General features: G+C 34.3%; 1 protein-coding gene across 3 annotated transcripts in view; it reads left to right on the top strand.

Annotated features, from left to right (window-relative positions):
- The window catches only part of STRN3 (striatin 3), a 107299-nt gene that overhangs the window by 53717 nt on the left and 26052 nt on the right, over nucleotides 1–27530 (top strand). For 2 of the 3 annotated variants that reach the window (XM_070358674.1, XM_070358675.1), the window contains exons 4-7: nucleotides 1142–1223; nucleotides 4509–4682; nucleotides 14665–14794; nucleotides 15979–16120. In XM_070358674.1, the coding sequence (XP_070214775.1) occupies nucleotides 1142–1223; nucleotides 4509–4682; nucleotides 14665–14794; nucleotides 15979–16120 (528 nt within the window). Of the gene's footprint in view, nucleotides 1–1141; nucleotides 1224–4508; nucleotides 4683–14664; nucleotides 14795–15978; nucleotides 16121–21430; nucleotides 21542–27530 lie in introns of all 3 variants that reach the window. The other variant, XM_070358673.1, reaches the window with a different exon arrangement.

The raw sequence follows: 27530 nt of genomic DNA, 5'->3' as shown, positions 1-27530 counted from the left end.
GTGCTGGGATTTGGGTCAATTACATTCTTTTTTAAAATGTATTCTTTTGGCCAATGATTTTATGTTATACGTGATTTAAAAATAAAATGGTATAAGTAGGAAAAAGTCATAAAAAATGGGGGCTATAATAAGGAGATAATTCTAGAAATTATAGATATTTCTGCATATAGGGGAAGAATGAGAAGATACTAATAATGAATTGTTAGGGCTAGAGAAGTTATGCCTTCAAAGAATATTTGAATTCCTGCCAATAGCTATTTGTTCACATGACTCTGAGGAGTCTAGGAGACTAATGACAGTAAGCCATGGTAAGATTTTTTAACATTCATTGTGAGTGCTTGTCGTGTATGGCCCTATTTTCTTGCTTTATCTTCATTTTTATAATGGGAAATTACAGGAAAATATTTCTATATCATTAGTGCCAATGAAGTTTTAAGAACCACTCTGGAGATACTTGTTGAGAAGTTAACTCATCTGAAGTTAAACTGTTCATTAAACTCTTTTTTAATGTATACACTTGGTTACCTGAGAATAAAATATGACTTTTTACATACAGTAAAAATGTTTTCTGGTTTAACTTTTAGTTCTAAAAATGAAATTGACTGTATTGAGTCTTGTATATAGACTTAGCATCTACTGATACAAACTCTAAGTTATTCATTTTATATATATATATATACACACACACACATACACACACACACATATACATACACATACACACACACACACACACACGCCTCTAATTTTTTAACAGTGTTGATTTATGTAAATAGTAAATATTTTTAATTTCAGAAGCATTCAAATCAGCAGAATTCTGGTAGTTAAAAAATTGATTTTAATAATATTTCAAATCCTGGGCTTTTGTTTTTTTAATTTCTTATAGTAATAGTTAATATACACTTGGCTTTTCCCAATTTTAAAACAACGAGAATGGTGCTTAAGTGTTTGGGCTGTCAGGATAAACACTTAAAACGAATAACCCACAGTAGACACTCAAGAAAAGTTAATTTTCTTATATCCTTTGTAAAATATTTTGCTATATTTTTGTGGGACTTTATGATAACTTCAGCAGCATTATCAGGAGTTGAAGTAACATGTATGAAACTTGTCTTGTTTTGTTGTTGTTATTAATTTTTAGAAGAAACCAAAGACACAGAGGCTCCCACAGCACCTCAAAATAGCCAGTTAACGTGGAAGCAAGGCAGACAACTGTTAAGACAGTGAGTAATGGTTCATTTTTAGCTTTAAGGATTTAGGTATGAAAGTGTTTACTTAGTCACTTGGCAAGTGAAAATTATTTAATGATAGTGAGACAATGTGTATAGCTCTCATATTTTTTCTTTTTTGTTTTGTTAGATTTTGAATCTTTTTAAAGTTTGCATCCTCTGAATGTTTCTTTAAACAATTCTCAGAATGATCTTATTTTCTTATTTGTGGAATAGAATGTCAGAAACAATAGGGGATTCATACTTACACAACTCATTCCTGTCACTGCAAAATTCACATATTTGGTTTTAAGTGAGATTGTGACTGGTTTAGAGAAGGAATTTAACTTGTTGTCAGAAACTTTTCAGCACTGGCTTGCTTACTAAATTTACTTGAATTTTTGAGGAACATTATTGATGTTTTAATTCTTTGCTCTATTAGAAGTACTTCTGTGGCAAATCTTTTTACTATTTATTAATTAGAATAAATAAAACAAAGATTTATTTGATCTTTTCCCTTGTGTTTTGAAAACTTTGGTACTTGAATGCAACTGAAATCTTAGGTAATTTGTAATTATTCACCCTTATCAACCCTAGATATCTTTACCTTTGCTTCAGTAACCCAGTAAAGTGTGGTCAGACCCTTGGTCTTATTATAACCTATAACTGTTTTACCTCTGGAATGATCTGACAGTTCATATTCCACTTCTCTTAATCTGGTTCCCCTGTTATTTGCTCTCTGATCTGATCTTGACTGCTTCATTTTCCATATCTCCTCTACCAGTCGTTGGTTTGATTTTGTTTTTTTCTTGTGGTAGGGTTTTTTGTTTCTTTTTGTTACTTTGTTAGCTCCTACTTTGACCCCATGATCCTTTACCCTTTTGCCAGTACCCTTAGCTTTCTTGCTGTCCACTCATTACCCCTCTTCATCCCACCAGTCATTTTACTATACCTACCTGCAGGATTTCAGCCCTAGTTCAGTCATACTATCTGTTGGATCTGTTTCATTAATTCTTGGAGAAAAGTCATAGAATTGTGTGAATGCCATTACACATGCATGGTTTTCTGTCCACACATTTCATAGAGCCTTTTTCCATATCCCTCGTCATCTCTTGCTCCTGTTGCCCTCAGTTTGCCCTCCTAAACTTGCACTGCATCTCAACCCATTGTTCCTTACTCTCATTAGAGCACCTTAGGTTCTACTTCATTGAAAGTATGAAGGCTATCAGGTGAGAACTCTTCACTTCTTGCTTTTCTTTCTGTAAATGTATTTAAATCTCATATTTATAATCTCAGTTTCTAATGTTCTATTCAAAGAAATTTTTATCAATCTGAACTCTTGGTGACTAAAATTCAAGTTTTAATAAAAACAGATTATTGCTTGGAAGGATGCTAGGATAAGCTAGCTGAGTTAAGGGAAGTGCTGATTAACTAACTAAGAGTCAGGAACACAAGAGCTGGAGCATCACTTGAGGATTTCTCAGGGAGTAGGGCACCCAGGATATTTATCTTAAATTCTTTGGTGTTCTAAAGAATTTGATATCTTAAATTCTTTGGAGCACCCAAGATAATATATCATAAATTCTTTGGTGGTCTACTCCTCTGTGTATTAGTTTTATTCTTTTCTCCTGAAAACCACTTCTCTCCAGATGACAGAGGATCCCTTGTTTTATTCAGAATACTTTCTGAGGATTAAATTTGTCTTCACTTGATTGAATAACTACCAAGTCAGTTGTTTTTACCTGGTTTGTTTAGGATTTTGATGGCCTCTTAAGACCACATGGTTAGCATGTGGAGGGTTTTTTTCCCCCAAAAAGATGATCACATTTTTAAGAAGAGTTTGACGGCTCTAGGGAAAACAGGTACACAGAATTTCTCTCATAAATGCCTAATCCCATTGTCTGGCTTTATAGTCTATCTCTTCTTACCTTTCTCTAAAAATAGTTTATGTGAATAGTCTGCCTTGTTCATTTCTCAGCTAGTTTACCATTTTCGAATTTCCCTGAAGCTTCTATCACAAACATATTTATGAGACCCTTTTGTTCATTTGATCCTTTGGAAATACTTGACATAAACTCCTCATTTCTTTTTGAAACTTGGTTTTTCTTACTTTCATGAAATTACTCTGCTGTTTTTTTTTAACCCTAATTTCTCATATTCTTTGCTTTAATTTTTCTTTGTGGTTTTCTTACTTTTCCAGTACTTTAGCTGTTTTTGTCCCCAAGCTTTCTGTTTTTATTTGTGCTTTTTCTCTGGGTAACTTCATTTAAATTCATGGCTTCAAATATCACCAAACACTAATGACTCCCAAATCTGTACACCCAGTCCATTCTTTTCTGAGCTTTTGACCTTATCACGGTACCTAATAAATGTTATCACTTTGATAGATACTACATGATTATTTGATGGGTACCCTGTAAAACCAGATTCTGGTCCTTTATTATTCATTTTATTGAATAGAATCACCATTCAGTCATCTTAGCTAGAAACCTGAAAAATTTCCAAAATTCTCATCTTAATTTACTGCTATATTTACTTTTATAGCAGGTTACTTGGATTTTATCTTATTTTTCTCACATTTTTTTCTCTCTCCAGTTTTAGTTCTTGCTCTGGTAGTGTCCTAACCAGTCTCCCTGTCTTTAGCTTTCACTTAAAAATGTTTTGTTATTTTGTCAGTAATATATAAGGCTTCTTTTTAACATCTTCCTTTAGCCTGTCAAATATCAGTACTTTGGTAAGAAATTTTAAAATTTGTCACACAAGCTCATTCATTACCCATTATCTATATTTTAGGTCTCATAGTAGGTCCTTGTTAGGTAACCTGGTTTAGCTAAGAAGGAAAGTTTGAAAACCACAGGTCTATAGGACTGCAATGAGATCTTAGATCTTAGAAGGAGAACTGAACCATCCATTAACCTCTCACTAAGAGCTGAGCTTTCAAGGTGGCCTATCATTGTTCAGAGGTTTAGTTCTATTCATCTTTTACAACTTTCTGGATTTTTTTTTTTTCTTTTTTGAGTAATATATATAATCGGCTTCTAAAAGGTTTAGAGCTTTTTAGGCCTCAGGATGATTGGCTGTTAATTAGTATTAGCCATCTATATGCTTTCTCAATTAAATTTTGGTTTGTAATCAGCCCTTTTAGAAAAAAAAAAATGAAACTAGTCTATAGAGAAGAAAGGAAAAGTATATTTTAGAGTATTATGGATTTTTCTAAAACCCTTTGATGTAATTTTCATTTAACAAGTTTGCAGGTATTAACAAATTACGGGATTTAATATTTTTAATTTTCTCTTACAGATATCTTCAGGAAGTAGGTTATACAGATACAATATTAGATGTACGATCTCAGCGGGTAAGATCATTACTTGGACTGTCCAATTCAGAACCAAATGGATCAGTAGAGACAAAGAATTTAGAACAGATCCTGAATGGAGGTGAATCTCCTAAGCAAAAAGGACAAGAAATCAAAAGGTATGAACTATACTTATTTGTTGTTGCTCAGTCGCTGAGTTGTGTCCAACTTTTTGCAACTCCATGGATTGCGGTACGCCAGGCTTCCCTGTCCTTCACTGTCTCCTGGAGCTTGCTCAAACTCATGTTCTTTGTGTCATTGATGCCATCTGCATTCTCATCCTCTGTTGCCCCCTTCTCCTCCTGCCCTCAATCTTTCCCAGCATCAGAATGTTTTCCACTGAGTCGACTCTTGGCATCAGGTGGCCAAAGTATTGGAGCTTCAGCATCAGTTCTTCCATTGAATATGCAGGGTTGGTTTCCTTTAGGAAAGACTGTTTTGATCTCCTTGCTATCCAAGGGACTCTCAAGAGTCTTCTCCAGCACCGTAATTCGAAAGCATCAATTCTTCAGTGCATAGGTTAACATTATTTGTATAACAGGTATTATGAATCTCTTTAGCTTGTTGTTACTACTGTTAACAATTTTTAAAGCATGCAGAGGCTCATCCTTGGTGATCCAGTAGCTAAATCTCCATGATCCCAATGCAGGAAGCCTTGGGATTGATCCCTAGTCAGGGAACTAGATCCCACATGCCACAACAAAAAGTTTGCATGCTGCAACTAAGACCTGGCACAGCCAAATAAATAAATAGATGTTTTTAAAAGAAATGTGTAAAAATTTTAAAAAGTTCTGTAAAAAAGTTCAGATTTAAAATGTTTTTTCCTAAATGGCGTCATGGACAAATAAACTTTTTATTTAGGCACTTTTAAAATTTATGTATCTTGAAGTTTTGATGCCAAGAGAATGACTGAAATATCTCTGAAATAGGTGAGAAATTAAAACTTGAGAGTGATTTCATATAGTTTGGAGTTATTTTGAACATCTTGATTTTTAGATTTTTATTGGAGTGTTTTCAATAAATTTTAATACTACTCTGTGATTAGAATAGTAATGATTGTTCAGTCACTGTTTTGAAAGAAACAAGGCTTTGCATTGTGTTTGGGCTCAGAAAGCTACCAGATCTAGTTTAAATTTTTAATTATTAACATAGAATTCACCTGCTATAAATTTCACCCATTAAAGGATATAGTTCTTAGAGTATTCACAAAGTTATTCAGCCATCACCATAATCTAAGTTTTGAAAATTTTCATTGCTCCATAAAGAAACCTTGTACTCATTAGCTGCCACTCCCCATCTTTCCTGTATACCTCTCACTCACCAGTCCTAGGCAACCATTAATCTACCTTGTCTCTGTAGATTTGCCTATTCTAGATATTTTATGTAAATAGTTATTTTGTGAGTAGCTACTTTCCGTTAGCATAGTGTTTTTAAAATCCATGCTACAGCGTGTGTCAGTAATTCATTTCTTTCATTGCCAATACGCTTCTGTGGATATATCACATTTTGTTTATCTATTCTTTGTCCAACTGATGGACTTGCCTGTTGATTCCACATTTTGGAATAATGAATAATGCTGCTTTGAACATCAGTCTGGAAATGTGGACATATGTTTTCAGGTCTCTTGGGTTTATACCTAGGAGTTGAATTGCTAAGTCATGCAATAACTCTGTTTACCTTTTTGGTGAATTTCCAAATTCTTTTCCAAAGTGGCTGGACTACATTACCACCAGAAATGTATAAGAATTCCGGTTTCTCTACATTCTCATCAACACGTCTACCAGATATACTTTTGATTATAATACAGATATAATAAATGCAAGTAGTCAAGCAAGTGGAACTTTTTTCATTTTCTACCATTAGATATTACCTTGAATTTAATAGGTCAGAAGGACAAAGAAAAGGAGAATGGAAAAAATAAAACTAGTTCATGTAGAGCTTAAGAAAACAGTATGTACAGTTATAAACTAGCATTACTTCATACCTTAGATATATACGTGGTATTATGTTGATAACTTTTAGGTTAACATAAGCCTTTAGTTTTGGGATTTTATTTCTGAGAAGTAAGGTCTGTAATAAAAACAATTTGGCATCTAATAGAGTCCTTATTTTCTTTACTCTGGATTTCAGGAATCAAGAGTTTTCATAGCATATGAGAAAAAGCAAGGATATTACTATGCGTTTTAAAAACTAAGTAGTTAATAGGATTTATAAATACTTGGGAGTGCTGTTTAGTTTATCACACCTGAATCTGAGTTAAAGATCCATAGCAGACTATATCTTCTCCTTGTAAAGCTTCTTACCTTTACAAGATTAATAGTTTTTTGTTTTCTGTTGTGGAAAAAAGCACATAACATGGGAGCTACCTTAAAAATTTTTAAGTGCACAGTGCAGTGTTGTTAACTATGTAAGCACAGTATTGTAGAGCACTTCTCTAGAAGCTTTTCATCTTGCGTGACTAAAACTCCATACTCATTAAATAGCGACTCCCTATTTCCTCCTCCCCCTAGTACCTGGGAACCACCATTTGACTTTTTCTGTGAGTGACTACTTTAAGTATGTAAGTGGAAACACACAGTATTTATCTTGCTGTGTCTGGCTTATTTCACTTAGCATGATGTCCTAAAGGTTCATTCTTGTAGCATGTGACAAGATTTTCTTCTTTTTTTAAATTGTTCTGCTGTCAGTAAGGATTTTATTTATTTTTAAAAATCATTTATTTATTTGCAAAATTTTCTTTAATTGATGGATAATTGTTTTACAATGTTGGTTTCATTTATGCCAAGGATTTTCTTTTTTATATCTAAATAATAATTTGTTAACTGATTTTACCACATTTTTCTTATCCTTTTATCTGTCCACAGACTTTTAGGTAATAATTGTTGTTAATCAAGGCCAGTTTCCTTCTTAATGAGTATACTTGTATTCAGCTCAGTTCAGTTCAGTTGCTTAGCCGTGTCCGACTCTCTGCGACCCCATGAACTGCAGCACGCCAGGCCTCTCTGTCCATCACCAAATCTCGGAGTCCACCCAAACCCATGTCCATCGAGTCAGTGATGCCATCCAACCATCTCATCCTCTTGTCGTCCCCTTCTCCTCCTGCCCTCAATCTTTCCCAGCATCAGGATCTTTTCCAATGAGTCAGCTCTTCGCATGAGGTGGCCAAAGTATTGGAGTTTCAGCTTCAACATCAGTCCTTTCCAGCAAACACCCAGGACTGATCTCCTTTAGGATGGACTGGTTGAATCTCCTTGCAGTCCAAGGGACTCTCAAGAGTCTTTTTGGTGCAAAAATAATTGTAATTTTGGACCGTGAATTTTAAATTACTATAACTAGGCTCAAACACATCTTTATTAATCAAAAAGGAACCATTACACTAAACACATTTTTGTCAACGAGAAATAAGGTTGTTTACTCCTATAGCTTAAACATCTGTGTATGGGGATTCAACAGACTATTGGAAAGCAATTTTCTACATCCTGCTGGTTGTGGAAGTGTTTTCCCTCAAAAAGTTGTCAAGATGCTTGAAGTAGTAGTGGTACCTGGTAGTCGGTAGTGGTAGTCAAGAGGTCAAGTGAATGTGGCAAATGAGGCAAAACTTCGTAGCCCAGTTTGTTCCACTTTTGAGACGCTGGTTGTGCAGTGTGCAGTAAGGTGTTGTGGAGAAGAATTGGGCCCTTTCTGTTGACCAGTGTCAGCTGCAGACATTGAAGTTTACTGTGTATTGCATCAATTTGCTGAGCAGACTTCTCAGATGTAATGATTTCGCCAGGATTCAGAAAGCTGTAGTGGATCAGACCTGTAGCAGACCACCAGAGAGTGACCATGACCCTTTTTTGGTACAAGTTTGGCTTTGGTAAGCGGTTAAGAGCTTCTTCTCAGTCCACCTACTTTAGCTGGTTGTTGCCTGTTGTCGTATAAAATCCGCTTTTGTCACGTCACAGTCTGATCAGGAAATGGTTCGTTGTTGAGTAGAATAAGAGAAGACAACACTTTTAAAAGGACGATTTTTAAAAATTTCTAGTCAGCTCGTGAGGCACCCATTTAATCGAGTTCTTTTACCTTTCCAATTTGCTTCAAGTGCCGAACGACCATAGAATGGTTGACGTTGCTTTCTTTAGCAGGTTCTTGTGTAGTTTAAGAGGGTCAGCTCTGATGCTCTCGGTTGGTCACTGTCAACTTCTGATGGCTGGCCACTACTCCTCTCATCTTCAAGGCTGTCATCTCCCTGCAAAACTTCTTGAACCACTGCTGCACTGGACATGTTATCAGTTCCTGGGCCAAATGCATTGTTGTTGTGAGTTGTCTCCACTGTTTTATGGCCTATTTGAATAAGAAAATTGCTCAAATTTGCTTTTTTGTCTTAACATTATTCCCATAGTCTAAAATAAATAAAAAACAGCATTTTATGTCATTAGCAAAAATGCACATTAAAATGACGTAAAACGTAACCTCATTCATTTAAGGATGTATTCCAGTATCAGATGGCAAATTTCAATAGTGCAAAAACTGCAGTTATGTTTGTACCAGCCTAATATATTGCAAGTCTGTATTAATGTAGGTGTGTATGGTTCAGCTAGCATCAGGGCCTTTGAAAATTCTAAGAAACATGATCTAATATATTGATAGAGATACCAACAAAAACATATCTATCATATTCTTACTTATAACAGTAAAAATTTGAACCAGTCTTCATGTTCAACAGTAGAAAAATGATAAATTGTAGGCCATATTGTTAGAAATAGTATGCTCTGATTTACCTTTCAACCTCTAGTAGTTGCTCTCTTTCTTTTTATTCTGACTGCATCTTGCCATACTTGTGGGGTTCCTTCATTTCTAGAAAATGCACTGACTCCTTTTTACCCTTTTAGTTACCAGCCTTACTCTTGACTTCACTCTATTTTCCCTTCATCTGGATATATAATTTTAAAAATTCTGTTGATGATCTTTTTAGAATGAAAAAGGATAGTAAGCAGATAGTTGGCAAAGAAAAAACTATAAAATTCCAGATGTAGATGTCCACTTAAGCATGGTGAATTAAAGAGACATTTTACTTTCGTGCCTTATCAATCCTCTAAGATGTTTGTTAAAGACTTTTTAAAGATACATTAACATATAAGAGCAGTAAATTGAGTACATAGGAAGAATGAGAAGGATATACTGTCCATCAGATAGGGAGAACTTAATAATTTTGGAATCTGGAAAGAAAAGAAAAAAGCCAATTCACGTCGCAAAATGCCAGTAAAGTTACAAAAGCTAAGGAATTAGCAGTATCAGGTACGTCTGGAGTCAGATGTAGAGGGAGTTATTAATAATTAGTTTCAAGTTTAGGTAAGAGTCAAGTTTCAAATTTATGAAAGAATTTCAAACTCCCTCTTTTTTTAATATATATATATATATATATATATTTAAATTAATTTGTATTTTAATTGAAGGATAATTGTGTTCCAGAATTTTGTTGTTTTCTGTCACACCTCAACATGAATCAGCCATAGGTATACATATACTCCTTCCCTCCTGCACCTGCCTCCCATCTCCCACTCCATCCCACCCCTCTAGGTTGACACAGAGTTTGAGTTTCCTGAGACATACAGCAAATTCCCATCAAACTCCCTCTTTTGTCCTGTGTAGCCATTTGAAAACCCCTCCCCTATCCCAAAGAATGGTGATATGTTTTCTGGTGAATTCTGATTTCTGACAAATTCCAGTGATTTCTGATTTCTTAAGAAGTCAGGCACCTGTAGGGTGAGCCACTATGTTGAGAACAGGAGGATGATCTGAAAATACCTAGCTGAGCAGTGAGATCTCTTATTTTCTTCTCCTTGGCTTCTGGTATGTTGGCAGCTGATCTTAAATCCTTTCCAAGCAGAAATGTGATCTATTAATGGTAGAGAAGACTTTCTGATACTGACAGTTGGGATCCGCCAATGAAATGTTTGGGTTTCTGCCCTTTTACACAGACGTGAAGCTAGCTACTTGACAAGCCTCACCCATGTACACAGTATATCCAGTTAGCTTTTCTATGCTTCACTGTTAAATGCTAACGGTTAAGGAAAGACTTTGATGTGAAAATTGGAGACCGAAGGAACCAAATCAAAAAAAGGAGCTCAGAGAAGACTTTGAAAAGTTTACTCTTCTGTAAGCACTGAGAAAAATAATACATCCATAAAACAGTAAGATGTTATTTTGTAAGGTTTGATGAGAAGTCAAAAAAGAGCTAATAGAAATTTTAAAGTGTGGTTTAAATAATTTTTATGTAGAACTTGGATGATAAGGGTAAAAGACTTTCCCAGAAAAGAGCAAAGGGGAAAAAAAGAAAATAGGAGTGAAAAGATAGGAAAATATAAAGATGGGTCCCAGAGGGCTAACATCTGAATAGGAGTGTCAGAGAGAACAGGTAAAATGGTGTTGAAAGGATTATTAAAGTAGTAATTAAAAAAAAATTATGTAATATATTTACAGAATGTATTTCCAAGCATTTTTGTTTCCACATTGAAAGGGTTTTTTCCTGGTTACACTGTAAAATTAATTTAAAAAAATCCATACAGGGTCATCATCATGAATGCTAAAAAGAAACATCTCAAGAGTAACAGCATATTAACTTGCAAGTGGGGCAAAGTTTCAGACCCTTTACAATCCCTGGTTGCTTTAATTTCCATTTTCCTAAAGACTAATGATGATAAGCATCTGTGTATACCATACACGTGTCTTTTTTTACCGAAATTTTTTGAATAATCTCTCCATGCTCATTGTTTTTTTGATACTAAGATTTAAGTGTTCTGTATATAGTCCTTCATTAAATGTGTGATTTGCAAATACATTTTCCCAATCTGTAGACTTTTCTTTAAATTATCTTAGCAGTGTCTTTCAAAGAGCAAGGGTTTTTAATTTTGGAACGATTCATCAGTTATTTCTTTTATTGATTGTGCTCTCTTTGACTTTTTAAAATCTTGTGCATGTATTGCTGTGATCAAACACAATTTTAAAAACCTAAAACATGAGTTCTCATTTTCGAGACAGGAATTCATATCCAAGAAATGACAGTACTTAGTTTATTAAGGTTCAGAACAAAACTGTCATGTCTTAAATTTATGATTCTTAAATTTTTCTGTCAATAATGTGCTGATTTTGTCAAATATTTTCTTTGCCTTTTATTTAATCCCCCAATATTGAGACATATTATTGATGTTGAGCTGAAAATTATGTGTTTTGTTATTATGGTAGTTTTTTGTTTGTTCTTACTGATTTGCACTTGGAAAAAAAAGTATCTTTCTACATTCAGTTTTTATACAGGTCCTTGAACCATGTACTGCATTAGGCACAGTATAGTAGACCTATTAAGACCCTATATCAAAGTGCTATTAAAAACTAGTCTGAATTGTATGATAGCCTTAATTTAGACTAATAGAACCAGTCAGGGAGAGGGGGAGAAACCTAACTTTTAGACTGTTATTCTTTCGTGACCATGTACTGATCGTATTGGTCAGAATATTTGAGATCATCTAGTTTAATTCCCTTTCTTTGGGATTGGAATGAAAACTGACCTTTTCCAGTCCTGTGGCCACTGCTGAGTTTTCCAAATTTGCTGGCATTTTGGCAGTTTTTCTTCCAATCCCAAAGAAAGGCAATGCCAAAGAATGCTCAAACTACCACACAATTGCACTTATCTCACATGCTAGTAAAGTAATGCTCAAAATTCTCCAAGCCAGGCTTCAGCAATATGTGAACCGTGAACTTCCTGATGTTCAAGCTGGTTTCAGAAAAGGCAGAGGACCCAGAGATCAAATTGCCAACATCTGCTGGATCATGGAAAAAGCAAGAAAGTTCCAGAAAAACATCAATTTCTGCTTTATTGACTATGCCAAAGCCTTTGACTGTGTGGATCACTATAAATTGTGGAAAATTCTGAAAGAGATGGGAATACCAGACCACCTCATCTGCCTCTTGAGAAACCTATATGCAGGTCAGGAAGCAACAGTTAAAACTGGACATGGAACCACAGACTGGTTCCAAATAGGAAAAGGAGTACGTCAAGGCTCTTTATTGTCACCCTGCTTATTTAACTTCTGTGCAGAATACATCATGAGAAACGCTGGGCTGGAAGAAGCATAAGCTGGAATCAAGATTGCCAGGAGAAATATCAATAACCTCAGATATGCAGAAGACACCACCCTTAAGGCAGAAAGTGAAGAGGAACTAAAAAGCCTCTTGATGAAAATGAAAGAGGAGAGTGAAAAAGGGGGCTTAAAGCTCAACATTCAGAAAACGAAGATCATGGCATCTGGTCCCATCACTTCATGGGAAATAGATGGGGAAACAGTGGAAACGGTGTCAGACTTTATTTTGGGGGGCTCCAAAATCACTGCAGATGGTGATTGCAGCCATGAAATTAAAAGACGCTTACTCCTTAGAAGGAAAGTTATGACCAACCTAGATAGCATATTCAGAAGCAGAGACATTACTGCCAAGAAAGGTCCATCTAGTCAAGGCTATGGTTTCTCCAGTGGTCATGTATGGATGTGAGAGTTGGACTGTGAAGAAAGCTGAGCGCCGAAGAATTGATGCTTTTGAACTGTGGTGTAGGAGAAGACTCTTCAGAGTCCCAAGGAGATCCAGGCAGTTCATTCTAAAGATCAGTCCTGGGTGTTCATTCGGAGGGACTGATGCTGAAGCTCCAATGCTTTGGCCACCTCATGCAAAGAGTTGACTGATTGGAAAAGACTCTGATGCTGGGAGGGATTGGGGTCAGGAGGAGAAGGGGATGACAGAGGATGAGATGGCTGGATGCCATCACTGACTCGATGGACATGAGTTTGAGTAAACTCCGGGAGTTGGTGATGGACAGGGAGTCCTGGTGTGTTGCAATTCATGGGGTCCCAAAGAGTCGGACACGACTGAGTGACTGAACTGAATTGAGTTTAATTCCCACTGGTAAAGAAATTGAAGCCACAGTGTTTAAATGACATGGCCAAATTCAGGCAGCTAGTCAGTGGAAGAATTGAGACTTTCATTGTGAGAGGAGACTATGTTCAGCAGAAGCTTTCACTGTTCTGTTGCAGCCTCTGTTTTTAGACATTTAAATAACTATTTGAAAACTGTTTTTTGTACATAGATGAGGAATTCAGAGTATAGTTTTAAAATGACTTAATAGTATGGATGTGGGAGTTGGACTGTGAAGAAAGCTGAGTGCTGAAGAATTGATGCTTTTGAATTGTGGTGTTGGAGAAGATTCTTGAGAGTCCCTTGGACTGCAGGGAGATCCAACCAGTCCATTCTGAAGGAGATCAGCCCTGGGATTTCTTTGGAGGGAATGATGCTGAAGCTGAAACTCCAGTACTTTGGCCACCTCATGCGAAGAGTTGACTCATTGGAAAAGAGTCTGATGCTGGGAGGGATTGAGGGCAGGAGGAGAAGGGGACGCCAGAGGATGAGATGGCTGAATGGCATCACCGACTCGATGGACTTGAATCTGAGTGCACTCTAGGAATTGATGATGGACAGGGAGGCCTGGCGTACTGCGATTCATGGGGTCACAAAGAGTCGGACATGACTGAGGCTACTGAACTGAACTGAAAAGATTAAAATACATTATGACTGTTAATCAATTGTAAGAGTGGTTTTGAAACACTTGAATGTGTTTCTTTAGTATATTAATAATCCTGTTTTGTAGGTAAGAAAAATCTGTGAAAAGGTTTGGAATGTTCTATGTCTGATTTGCCATTACTTTAAATCTTAGTAGCCTGGTAAATTAAACTTCAGTTTTAGTCCTTAAACAAATGTAGAGCTAAAAGAAATGCTGAGTTCAAGTTGCTTAATTACAATAACTTTTATTTTGAGAAATAATACTACATTTGCCTAGTAACTATAGGGTTTTTACTTTGATGCTGTAATTACTTAAAGTATTACTGTTATAGAGACTTAACATCTTTAACTGTAGAACATAAATGATCTTTCATTTTGGGGTAGAATATTTAGATAATACATTATAAGTAAGTTTTAATTTGAATTTGTCTACTACCTTCAAGTACTGTTTAAAAATAGGAGACAGAAAGAAATATTTATCACTGGGATATTTTGATTCATCTTTTTCCTCTCTTACAGGACTTCTGGTGATGTTCTTGAGACATTCAATTTCTTAGAAAATGCTGATGACAGCGACGAAGAAGAGGAAAATGATATGATTGAAGGCATCCCAGAAGGAAAAGACAAACATCGGATAAATAAACACAAAGTAAGAATTCTTTTTTCTTATTAACTACAATGTATTTAGTCAGTGTGTTTGGAATAGAAAATTTCAAGATGTCTTAAGTTACATTGGAAGTTATTGATGATTTTTTATTATGTCATTTGAAAGTTTTTTATATAGTTCTTACTAAATTACCCTACATATAGTAGAAATTATTATCTACTGTATTATTAACTAATTGGCAAAAAAAGGGTCTGTTTTTGTGGGACTAGTCCAGTGTTTTGAAACTTTTTTGGGGGAAAAAAAAAACTGTCCTATCACAGTTAAGAATCACTGCTGTAGAGTATCTCTTGAGGTACAGTAAACACGTGATAAGTTGTAACTGATATGGGCTGATATTCCCACCCTGGGTGAGGGAATAAACTAAGAATTGTAAATGTTTGTGTCAACACTCCACTCTTTGTTAAGGATTAATGAGTTTTCTTTTGCGTATAACCTGGGAAACACATTGATGTATTTTAGTGTTGATACAGAGTATTTATAAGAGCAAAAATAGATTAGATGATCCATGTGTGAATTATCATAGTAGTGTACAGTATTTCAACTGTGGTTTTGAATTCCATTGTAGTTCTTTGCGATTTTACAGTAATGTGGGGAAAATTCCAGTTTTCCTCAAAAGCTTCCAGTCTGTAAAAGCAGTTTTCAGCCTGTATGCCACATACTCATGTGAAACATGGGTGAACAGACGTTCTGATTTTTTTTTTTGGTTGTTGTTTTTCTGAGAAGCATTACTATAAATTCCACAGCTATTGACTTGCATTACTGTCCTTATTAACTATTGCCGTATCCTTATGAGTTATGGACGATAGGTGCAGTTCTCAGTGAATGAGGTCAATTCAATACAACATACTGGAATGTAAGTGACTGCACAGGTCTTTAATAGAGTTACCTCTAAATCTTTTGTAATTAGAGACGTTCTTTGTGAGGATAATCATATTTGAAGATCAAGATTTTAACCATTCTTACTGCCACATTACTTGCATCACACTGCAGACCACTATTGACAAACCATTTTTTGAGATTGTTGAACTCTCTGGAAAATCTTAAGATTTTTGTTTCTAAATAACCTAAAAATGGGAGTGCAAAAGTAAAGATAATTGTGTGAAAACATAAAGGATACCTTTACAGTTTATCATAAAGGTAATTCTTGGCTTGTGTTCCCTTTATAGATAGGTAATGAAGGCTTAGCTGCTGACCTAACTGATGATCCTGATACTGAGGAAGCACTGAAAGAATTTGATTTTTTAGTAACTGCTGAAGATGGTGAAGGAGCTGGAGAAGCACGAAGTTCAGGGGATGGCACAGAATGGGGTAAGGTGATAAAGAAATACGGGGGTGGGAAAACATCTAGGCCTTAAAGATGTATTTTACTAAATATTGTATGTGGAATGTGTGTATCTGAATGTATGCCGGCAGTTAAACTGAGAGCAAGGAGAAAAGTGGTATTCAATAATTTCAGAGTATTTTGCATCAGTTTATTTAGCTTTGGTGGCTAAACTGTTTAATATATGGCTTTTGTTGAATTTTGATTTTTGAAATTTGTCTTGATTTAAAATTGAAACGTTCAGTTAATTTAGAAATTCAGTTCCTTTCTTCTTAGCAGATTTTTTTTTTAAGCATGTACACAGTTTTAAACATTCCCATGATTTAATTTGGTAATAGATGTGGGTTTCAAGAAGGTGACTCTCTTCGGTATGCCTGTATGGTATACCTGATCAGATAATACCATACAGGCATACTGAAGAGAGTCATCTTCTTGAAACCCACATCCATTGGGTTGCCAATAGTCAGACATGACTGAGCTCGCATACACACAGTAAAGCTATTAATTCTGAATAATAGCTCTATAATGAACAAGATTTATTGACACTATTAAACTTTATTACATATAACATTCACTGTACAAACGTGTTAAGAGCCTAGCCTTTGGAAGTGATCTACTGCTAATAATAATCCAGCTATAACTAAAAGGGTTAAAACAATTCTATTTATACAGGGTTTAAAAGGCCCATTAGAAAGTAAAATAAAAAGTGTACAAAGAATTTTAAGATAATAGCTGAGGTCCAGTGTGATGTTTCAATTAAAAATGTTCATTCTGTACTTATGGCTGATTTCACATTGTATGGCAGAAATCACAACATGGTTCAACAATTATCCTCAGTTAAAAATAAATTTTAAAAACATGTTAATAATAGACACACCAAAAAAAGTTCATTCAGTCAACATTTAATACCAACATATTCCTGGTAGGGAGAACTCAGCTTTATTGGAGAAGGGTACTAAGTATTTTAATGCATATTTCACATGAATACCAAAATTGCTTAGTTACTAGCATGAGGAATTATCACTAGATTTTTAAAAACTACTTTGGTGATAAGGAGACACACTTCAGTTTATAAAAATGCCTCATGTATATATTTAAGCTGAATATTGCTAATAGCAGGAGAGACAGAACCTGAGAGAGAACGTTTATTGACTGTCCTGATACAAATTGATTACTTAAAAGGTCTGGATTTTATTATCAGCATTCTCTTTGTTTATGATTGTCAAGCCTGATTTTTCAGATCTTAAAGTGGAGGGAGAGGAGGCCTATTAATTGAAAATTAAAAAAAAATAATTGCTACAATTGTCTTCTAGACTTTGAATATACATTTTTGTGCTTACTCTTTGAAAATTGCTAAGTTACAGAAGTTTACCCTTCTTAAGAATTAGTCTTGCTCAAGAGGACAGTAAAAATATCTAATTTTCTTCTTTCTTTACTGTGCAACCTATCAATGTTGGAAATACCTTATTTTTCCCAATAGTTTCTAAAGTACTATTTATTTTTTTTCTAGATTTAAAAATAATTATAGAAATATATTTAAATTATATAAATATTTAACTATCTTATAATTCATTTGGTTTTTTTGGAGGTTTAGAACCCACAGATACATGTATAGAAGAAAATTAAAAATCATCAGTAACAATGCTATGTAGAGAGAACCATGATTAACATTTATATCTGTGTGTATTTAGCAGGATTTTGCTGTGTGCTGGTTTATAACCCACACTTCCACTTATTATTCTTCTATGACATCATTTTTAATAAGTGCATAATATTCTGTCATGTTCGATTATTTATTTATCTGGGCACTAATGATGCTCGTTTAGATTATGAAAGGGAGAAAAAAAGATCGAAAGCAGTTTTCAAACATTTGTGTAGCTAAATCTTGGCACATTTCCATTCTTATTCTCTTCACCTAAAATTGCTGGAAGTTTAACTCTCCATCAGAAGAATATATAAAAATTTCAGGAATTTAATTTGTATAAAATGGCATTACTTCTGTCATAAAAAGTGTGCAGTTGATTAGTCCTTCTGTCCAAAAACTTTTGACTGCAGAGCAGTTTCAAGAGAGGACCTAATTAGTGAATGATGACTGTCGATATTTTTATTTACTTCTGCTTATTAATATTTGAGAATGACCTGAATCTTTTTGTGTAATGGAAGTAACCAATAAAGTCTCTTCCTTCCAGACAAGTCTCAAGTATCTTTAAAGCATTTTAAGTTCTTAAGACAGAAAGGACTCTGTTAAGAACAAAATAGTTCAAATAATTTCTTTCCCTAAGAAATGAAAACTATCACAAAATCTATGCAGGGTTTTTTTTATAAGGGATCTATGCAGTGATTTTGAATTTTTCATTTTTACTCAATAGGTATCAGGTTTTTTTTTCCAAAGCAAAGAGGCTGAATATTCAAATATCCCTTTATATTTATTTACTTAAAAGTTGAGTTTACTTACAAATGGGAAAGTGATTTTCAGATTTAAGTTACTGGGTAAAGACAGATTTTTTTTTTTCTTTCTAAATAGTGTGTCATAATAAAACATCCCTGTATTCACCCACTTGGGATAATCTGTGTTATTTTTATTTTGTATACTAGCATAGTACACACATAATCTCTGATTTTGAATTCTTTTGTTCTATGAAACCACTCCTTTTTAGAAAGCTTTTAAATCTTTTTTGTCTGTCAGGGTAGTTTGGGTTTAATTTTAATAGTTCTTAATTCTTGGCATAATCAGAAATATTGGTGAGCATTTCTAATTTTGCTAAACATTTTAAAGATGTTTAGTTATTGTCTGCTACACTTTGAAACTGTGGTCTGTAGAATTTATAGGGCTACAAAATACTATTTAAATGGATAAAGTACTAAATATTTGAATAAAATTAGTTTCAAGTTTATGGTAGATTTAATTCCTTTGCTTTGGTAGTTAGAATCACCACAATAGAATTTTAGGCTTTTGTGGTTTTGAGTTGTCAAGGATCAATTTTTTTGTGTATATTTGTGTTTTCTTATTAAAAAAAAAAGTTCCCCTAACTTATTCAACCTCATTTCTTGGTATTTTTTCCCCCTAGATTTTTTTAAAACAGCATTAGTATGTAGAAGATTATGCTGCCTCTTCCTTTTTGCTCGTAACTATTTCTTATAAGCAATATCAAATCAGCTGTTACTTACCAGGCAAGTTTCAGGATGTTTGTGCACATATGCATTCACCAACCTGTTCTCTGCACTGCCTTAAGTTTACCTTTGTTTCCTAGATTCAAGTTTATCTTGCAAGTAATATTTCTGTTTTTCATAAGCTTATCGTTTTTTACTCCCTTTGCTTTCTCACTTCACTACCCTTTGCTACTCCAGTTAGAGCATTCACAGCTTTACTTTTTATACAGAGGTCTTTTAAAAAACTCCTGTTTGATTTCATGTGTAAAGTTTATACCACTGAAGGTCTTTGTTGTTGTTTCTATGAGGTTAGCAAAATTTGCTCCAAATGTGTCAGTTTGTCCCTTTTAAAAATAAGAATTACTAGCTTTATTAAAATGAGCATAAAGCAATTAATTCTTTAGATCACATTTTTCTTAGCATATTAGATAAATTGACAGAACTATTCTTGATATAAATAGTTTTCAGGAAATTCATGAGTAGAGTACAGGAAAAGTGAAATTTCTCTTTAAATCAGTGTTACGACAGTATTACAGTTTGCAGATTTGAAAATCATGTGTAGATTTTAGGCTTTGATAACCTAGTTTCAACTAATTCAAGTTAGCATATTAAAGTTTTGAGTTTAACTTTTTACACACTGACTACCTAAGATCATAGTACCATAAGGTAGAAAATGATGGCTGTTTTAGTAGGTACAGAAAACTGAATTTCTGGGTACCCTTTTTCTTTTTCCGCCTAAGAGGCTTGCAGAATCTTAATTCTGACCAGGAATCAAACTTTACAGGCACTGAAAGCGCCAAGTCCTAACCACTGAACGGCCAAGGAATTCCCCTGTGTACCATTTAAATATGAGGATCTTTTATGTTTGCTACAAATAACTGTCTATAAGGAAAAAAGATGTTTTTTGTGTCCACCGTACATTGAGGCCTATGGATTTTATAAGTCTTATAAGCCAGAAATATAATAAGTTATCAAAAATTGTGAAAGTGTATTTTCTCTAAAATCTCCCTTTTATATCAGTCTTCTTGATTGACTTAGCTTACGTGTTTTGGTATAATTTTTATTTAGTAACAGGGTTATGTAAACTGACTCTTCGTTGATCTTTAACAGAATGTTAAACTTCCAAATAACAACTTTAAACTTAAGAAGTAACAGTTTAAAACTTAAAAGATGGAAAAGCCTTTAATATCTAAAATAATTCAAATAGACATATTTTTGTTTTGCTTTATTTTTAATGGTGTTTTCCTCTAGTATTCTATAGGGTAAATTTTTCATAGGTACAGGTATTTACTTAAAACAAATATGGATTTGTTTATTCAGCTAAAATAGCTGAAGTACCATCTGTAACAGATGTACAGCGATGTATGTTTTCACTTCTCCATGCTTGTCACTGCTTTTATCTTACCCTAAAAATATCAACTCTTAAAAAGTTCTTCAGTGGAATTTGAGTTTTTTTTGTTTGTTTTTTTTTGTTTGCTAATCTTAGTTGTAGACCAATGGAAGAAGGTAATGAGATGTTGAACTGTTTGGATGGGGTCGGGGCAGAGGTGGGATTCTCTGAATGCTTTGTATGGATTATTTGAGACATATTTTCGAATTACATGTATGTATTATATTGGACTAGAATGCCTCTCCATTAGTACAGTTATCTTGTGCATGCAGAATCAATGTGACAGAAGGTGCATGAATATTTTCATCAATAAAACAGCACTGACCTTTCCAGCTTGCACTTTTTTGAGTAGTTCGCATGTAATTCATTCATTTGCTTTTATGATGCTGGCTGAATAATTTTTTATTAACATTTTTATAAAGATGCAGTGATCTAATTTTTGTAACATTAGATTTCTAATGTCAGTCCATTGTAAAAATATCAGTTACCACAAGAATAATAACCTTCAAATTTGTAATTCATAGAAGTGAAGCACCATTTAACTATTGTTTGTAGTACTAATGTTTAGAAACTTATGAGATGGGCTTTCAGAGTTTGACTTGTGAATACCAAAACTGAGACTGCACCTTTAAAGTATTTTGAGTATATACTGTCAGTACATTTTTATTATGATTATATAAAGCTATAACAGTTTATTGCCAACAGCTTGCATTGCCAACTGCTGATTTTTTTTCTTTTAATAATATGCTGCATGTAGATAAAGATGACCTCTCCCCAACTACTGAGGTTTGGGATGTAGACCAGGGACTAATAAGTAAACTGAAGGAACAGTACAAGAAGGAACGAAAGGGGAAGAAAGGGGTGAAGAGTAAGTGCAGATTCTATTATAATTTTTGTGTTCCAACCTTTGAGAAAAAAAAATTTTTCAATTCTGATTTTTTGTCTTCTTTATGTTTCATACAAGGGGCAACTAACTTTAAACTTTGTCTGTTGTATATTTGAAATTTATTTGAATATAATTTAGGAGGTATTATGGGAAAATCAAGTGGGATATTATTTTAAATATTATGGATAAGGATGAAGCAAAGATTTTAAGGTTTTTGTCTGTATTTTAAACTTTAAAAAGTTTGCAGAACTCTAAGGAATATTGGCCTTCAGATGAAAAATAATAGAAATTTGTTTAAAAGGAAGAAAGTATAAATTTCTCTATTTTTGATAGAGTATTACTGCTGTAACTAGGTCTTATCCAGGTTACATTTCTTAGTTTCTTAGAATTCTGAAATACAGTGAATGGGAAAGCCCTTTCCATAGTTTGTACTGTCTGCTTTTAAGCCAACCACAAACAATAACAGTAGCAAAAGAAAAAAAGCTCTCCTAGGTTGTATTTTTGGTAGAGTAAGGTCGGGGGAGTAAGCTAGTGGTGGCAGTAGGGTTTGTTTGGTTAATAGCTAAGTAGCTTTGGGTGCCTTGTTATATTTTTCACAATTAATATCTTGACCAATGTATTTTGAAAGTATATATTTAGCTACAGCACCTCTCAACGAAGTAATTCATTTCCATTTTATGAATCAGGCTTAAGAATAGCCACGTGAAAATCATCTTCAGACCTAAAAATATTGAATGAAGAAACTGAAATTATTTTGAACTGGCTGGCCATTGATTCCTCTAGTCTAACTTTTTCGACTGTGTCTAGGAGAAAACAGTAGATGACAATGGCAAAAACCATATAGACATTCTTTTGCGTTCCTTTCTCTGGTGACAGAAATATTAGTGTGTGAAATGGCAGTTGCAGTGGAAAAGGGTATAAATTTCCTCCAGTAAAGCAGTTTTTGAGTGGTTTAATGTCTTGTAGAGGAAAATAAGGAGTTTTGGAAATTTTACCTGTTATGCACTTTTCTTTTATAACCCTATGCTAATTTATGTTGTTGCATGTGAATACAAACTGTTCTCTAAGAAATTTCTTACTGTACATTGAATTGCTTAGTGTATTTAAAGATGTTTAATGCTGGGCAGGGACTGTGTTTCAGCTTTAACATCTCTTCCCTATATAATTAATGCATGTTGAGTATAAAAATACTTTTGCATGATTGAGCATTGTAATATAGATGCCATGACATTAGAATTTTAGGGTTTAGATTTTTTTTTTTTTAAAGAAATGAAGTAATTTACTTAAATATTAGGTTACTTATTTTGTGTATGTTATTCATAAACTGACTTACATGCTGAAGATTTCTTTAGAAAATGTTAGGTAGTGTTGCTTTTAATTTCAAATATAGACACCCCATTTTTTTCCTGATAGAATGTTTAGATCTCTATCTGTTGCTGCTGTTTAGTTGCTAAGTCGTGTCCAACACTTTTGTGACCCCATGGACTGTAGCCTGCCAGGCTCCTCTGTCCACAGGACGTCCTAGGCAAGAATGCTGGAATGGGTTGCCGTGTCCTTCTCCAGGGGATCTTCCTGACTCAGGGATCGAATCTGTGTCTCCTGCATTGGCAGGAGGATTCTTTACTACTGAACCACCCGGGTTTTTGGTTTTGTTTTATTTTTTACATAAATTGAAGGTTTCTGGCAACCCTGCTTTTTTTTAATGAGTAGAGTATTTTTAATTAAGACATGTACTTTTTTTTAAAGGTGTAATGCTATTGCATACTTGGTACATTATAGTGTACACATAACTTTTTTTTAAGTATTTATTTGTTTTTGGCTGCACCAGGTCTTACATGTGCGATCTTCATTCTTCCTTGCGGTATGTGGGATTTTTAGTTCCAGCATGCAGGATCTAGTTCCCTGATCAGGGATCAAACCCAGGCCCTCTGCCTTGGGAGCGAAGAGTTTCAGCCACTAGACCACCAGGGAAGTCCCAACACATAACTTTTATATGCATTAGGAAACCAAAAAAATTTGTGTGACTCGTTTTATTGTGACTGAACCCTCAACATCTCCAAGGTATGTCCATTTCTTTTTGAGGTTTAGAAAGAAGATATAAGTCAACTTAAGGTTTTTTTTCTTTTAGGTTTTACATTTTTCTAAAATTGTTTTTTATTGAAAAAAATACCTGTTTAAGAACTGTTAGAAACTGATAAACTGAAACTAAAGTCTAAAATTCTCATACAATTTTAATTAATTTTATTTAGTAGGATCATAATATACAGTTTTGTTATTTGCCTACTCAGCTAACAATTCACAGAAAATATCCTTTCATGTCAATAAATATTTTGCCATACAACATTTTCACTTGTTCAGCTTTAACATTTTAAACATTAACTTTAACATTAACATTGTTAAACAATAACTTGTTTAACATTTTCATTTGTTTAACTTTCTTTAAACAAATCTACCCTGTTGTCAAACAGAATATTTCAGAACCTGATATGAGAAATGGGTAAAAGGGAACTACTGTGATTAAATCAGGAGCTGGCGACCTCAGATTCATGCCCTGAGGTTTTCTTATCAAAATGTGCACCGTGTTATTCAACCAATCCCCTTTAATTTTTATTTTGTGTCTGTTTTAAAATGAGCTGCTGCTGCTGCTGCTAAGTCACTTCAGTCGTGTCCGACTCTGTGTGACCCCATAGATGGCAGCCTACCAGGCTCCCCCATCCCTGGGATTCTCCAGGCAAGAACACCGGAGTGGGTTGCCATTTCCTTCTCCAATGCATGAAAGTGAAAAGTGAAAGTGAAGTCGCTTAGTCGTGTCTGACTCTTAGCGACCCCATGGACTGCAGCCTACCAGGCTCCTCCATCCATGGGATTTTCCAGGCAAGAGTACTGGAGTAGGGTGCCATTGCCTTCTCCGTAAAATGAGCTAACTTTGTTTAAATAGCCATAACTTTGTTTAAATAGCCATAGAAGTAATATATGCTTAATGTAAGTATTATATAGAGACACAAAAAAGTAAAAATCACTTGCAGTTCAATAACTCAAATTATATTTGGCATATATTCTTCCAGCTTTTTCTGAATGTTTTTATACATAAACCTCCTTTAACAATTTGCAACAAGAATATCATTGTTTTTAACTCATTTTTTCTTAATTTTCATTAGATTAGATGACTAGTTTGACTGGTTAGATAGTATTGCATTTTGTGGATTTATTCTAGCCTCCATTAGTTAATCCATTAGATTGTTATGTTTCTCATTTTTAGTGTTTCTGTGAACACCAGTGCTTTTAAGGTTACCCATTTATGTAGATAAAAAGATGAGATTTCCAACAGTGTCTCAGGAATGAATAATTTTGAAATAATTGTTTCTTTTTACACTTCTTTGTGAATTAGTTTAAAACTTTCTACTCTTAAACATAGAGTTCACTGTAAAAATGTTGGCTTTGAATCCCTGCTGAGGATTTTTCTTTTAAATTTGTGGGTAGTAAATTTAGGTCTTAATCTAGGTGGAATACCATATTAGTGCTAAGATACAGTTTTTCATGAAAAGATTGAATTCATGAAATTTACTTAGCATTTTTATTATCTGTTTTCATTGGATTTTCTGATGTTTTCCCAGATGTGGCTTTGTGTAATAAGTTAGACTGATTTATAAACTGTAGCCTTTTCTTTTTTTCCTTTATTCCAAAGTGTGAGTTAGTCATACCTTTTGGATCATAGCACTCAGTTTCTACAGATTTTTCCAGCTTCTTAGAAGAAAATTATTTGCTTAACTTTAGCACGTGAATTCAGCAGATGTAATCCAATCTAAATGCCTTTTTTTTTTTTTTTTTTTTTTTTTAATGGGGAAAAGTGGCAAGAATGCCAGCCTTTTAACTTTGTAAAGTCTCAACCATGATTTGACTCTTAAATGGAAAGGGTTCTGAAATCAGAATCCAGGTACGTAATGTTTATCTGTCTTCCAGCTTGTTCACTGAGCTACTTCACTTTCACTTTTCACTTTCATGCATTGGAGAAGGAAATGGCAACCCACTCCAGTGTTCTTGCCTGGAGAATCCCAGGGATGGGGGAGCCTGGTGGGCTGCCATCTATGGGGTCACACAGAAGAGTCAGACACGACTGAAGCGACTTAACAGCAGCTTGTTCACTCCATTTCACCCTTCTTTTTTCCTACCTTAGGCAAAAGGAATGACTTAACAGTGAACAGCCTTGCCTTGGACTGTAAACACAATTCAGTATTAATTTCTTTCTGACATACGCTTTTTCAATTAGTATTTCTAAAGATGAAGACCATGAAACTAAAGAGACTTGTTACAGTTATTTTGGTCTCAAGCTTCAGAAGAGTTAAGCTTCCTTTTCCTTGTAACATTTTCTTTTGACATAACTTCAAACTTAAGGAAAAGTTATAAGAATTTCATGCACTTTCACACAATTTCTTTAAATGTTAAAATTTTACTACATTTGCTTCATCCTCTTGTCTCTTTAAATATGTACTTTTATTATTTTGAACACTTCAGAAAACTGAGTAAGTAGTAGACATGTTGTTCCTTAGATACTTCAGTGTGAGTTTGGTCAGTTCAGTCACTCAGTCATGTCCGACTCTTTGCAACCCCATGAACTGCAGCACACCAGGCCTCCCTGTCCATCACCAACTCCAGGAGTTCACCCAGACTCACATCCATCGAGTCGGTGATGCCATCCAGCCATCTCATCCTCTGTCCTCCCCTTCTCCTCCTGCCCCCAATCCCTCCCAGCATCAGAGTCTTTTCCAATGAGTCAACTCTTCGCATGAGGTGGCCAAAGTACTGGAGTTTCAGCTTTAGCATCATTCCCTCCAAAGAAATCCCAGGGTTGATATCCTTTAGAATGGACTGGTTGGATCTCCTTGCAGTCCAAGGGACTCTCAAGAGTCTTCTCCAACACCACAGTTCAAAAGCATCAGTTACCTTACCACAAATGCATTCTCTTATGTGACCACAGTACAATGGTGGAAATGAGGGAATTAACTGATACAATACTATTATCAAATCTAAAACTTTGTTTTCTGTCATCTTTAAATATGTTCTAAGCTTTCTGTAATTGGGGAAGAAAGTGAAGGGGAGTTCTGAGTTAATCTTTTGTTAAAATCTTTGATAGGACTTTTCTAGCTTTCTGTGGTGTCTCTTTTTTTGCTGTATTTCATGTATAAGTAAAAGCATGTAAATCAGTAACAAATCACAGTGTGTATAGCAGCTGAAATAAGGCTAAAACATCTGAAGTTTGGAACCTTTATTTAGAATATGAAGGAGGAGGTAATAATCTTTTTAAGACTTCGATATTTGTTTCAGTTTTTTCAACGTGGAAGGTTTAAATTATGGATTATAATATGTTTTCCTTTGATAAATGCTCTTATTCTTGCTTTTTGTTACTCCTATACTATTTTGTACTTATAAAATTGTAGCTTATAAAGATTAGATTATTTCATATCCTTTCTTCAAAAGATTTATATGCTTTTCCCATTTCAAAGATAGGGAAAGATCTCCATTTCAAAGGTTCACATTCTGAAATATGTATGTTTACAGATCTGAGTCTTGGTCCATGAATTTGTCTTAATTGTTCTTATTTATCTTAAGTTTCCTGTCTTCCATGTGTAGAATAAGATTTGTCATTCCCCTTCTTTACTTTATTCTTGTTACTGAATAGCTGTACATCTTCTGACTTGGTTATCATACATTGGAAAACTTTTTCATTATTTCTTTTAATACAAATTATAAGTATCCCTGGATAATTTTCTAGTTTTCCTTTTTTTTCTTCTTCTTCTTTTTTTAGTTTGATATTAGTATTTGTCTTTTGCTATTCCAGATTCAGGATTAACAGACTTTCAAGAGGGAATGAAATTTTTGTAGAGTATGACTTAAGTACAAATATCTTTATATTAGGCATTTTAGAACATTTAAAGAGAAATTATTTTGTATCAGTAACTTTCAATAGGCCTAT

Source organism: Bos mutus, chromosome 21 (assembly GCF_027580195.1).
Source record: "Bos mutus isolate GX-2022 chromosome 21, NWIPB_WYAK_1.1, whole genome shotgun sequence".
Taxonomy (NCBI): domain Eukaryota; kingdom Metazoa; phylum Chordata; class Mammalia; order Artiodactyla; family Bovidae; genus Bos; species Bos mutus.
The sequence above is the reverse complement of the archived record's forward strand: the minus strand, read 5'-3'. Positions and strand labels throughout refer to the sequence as shown.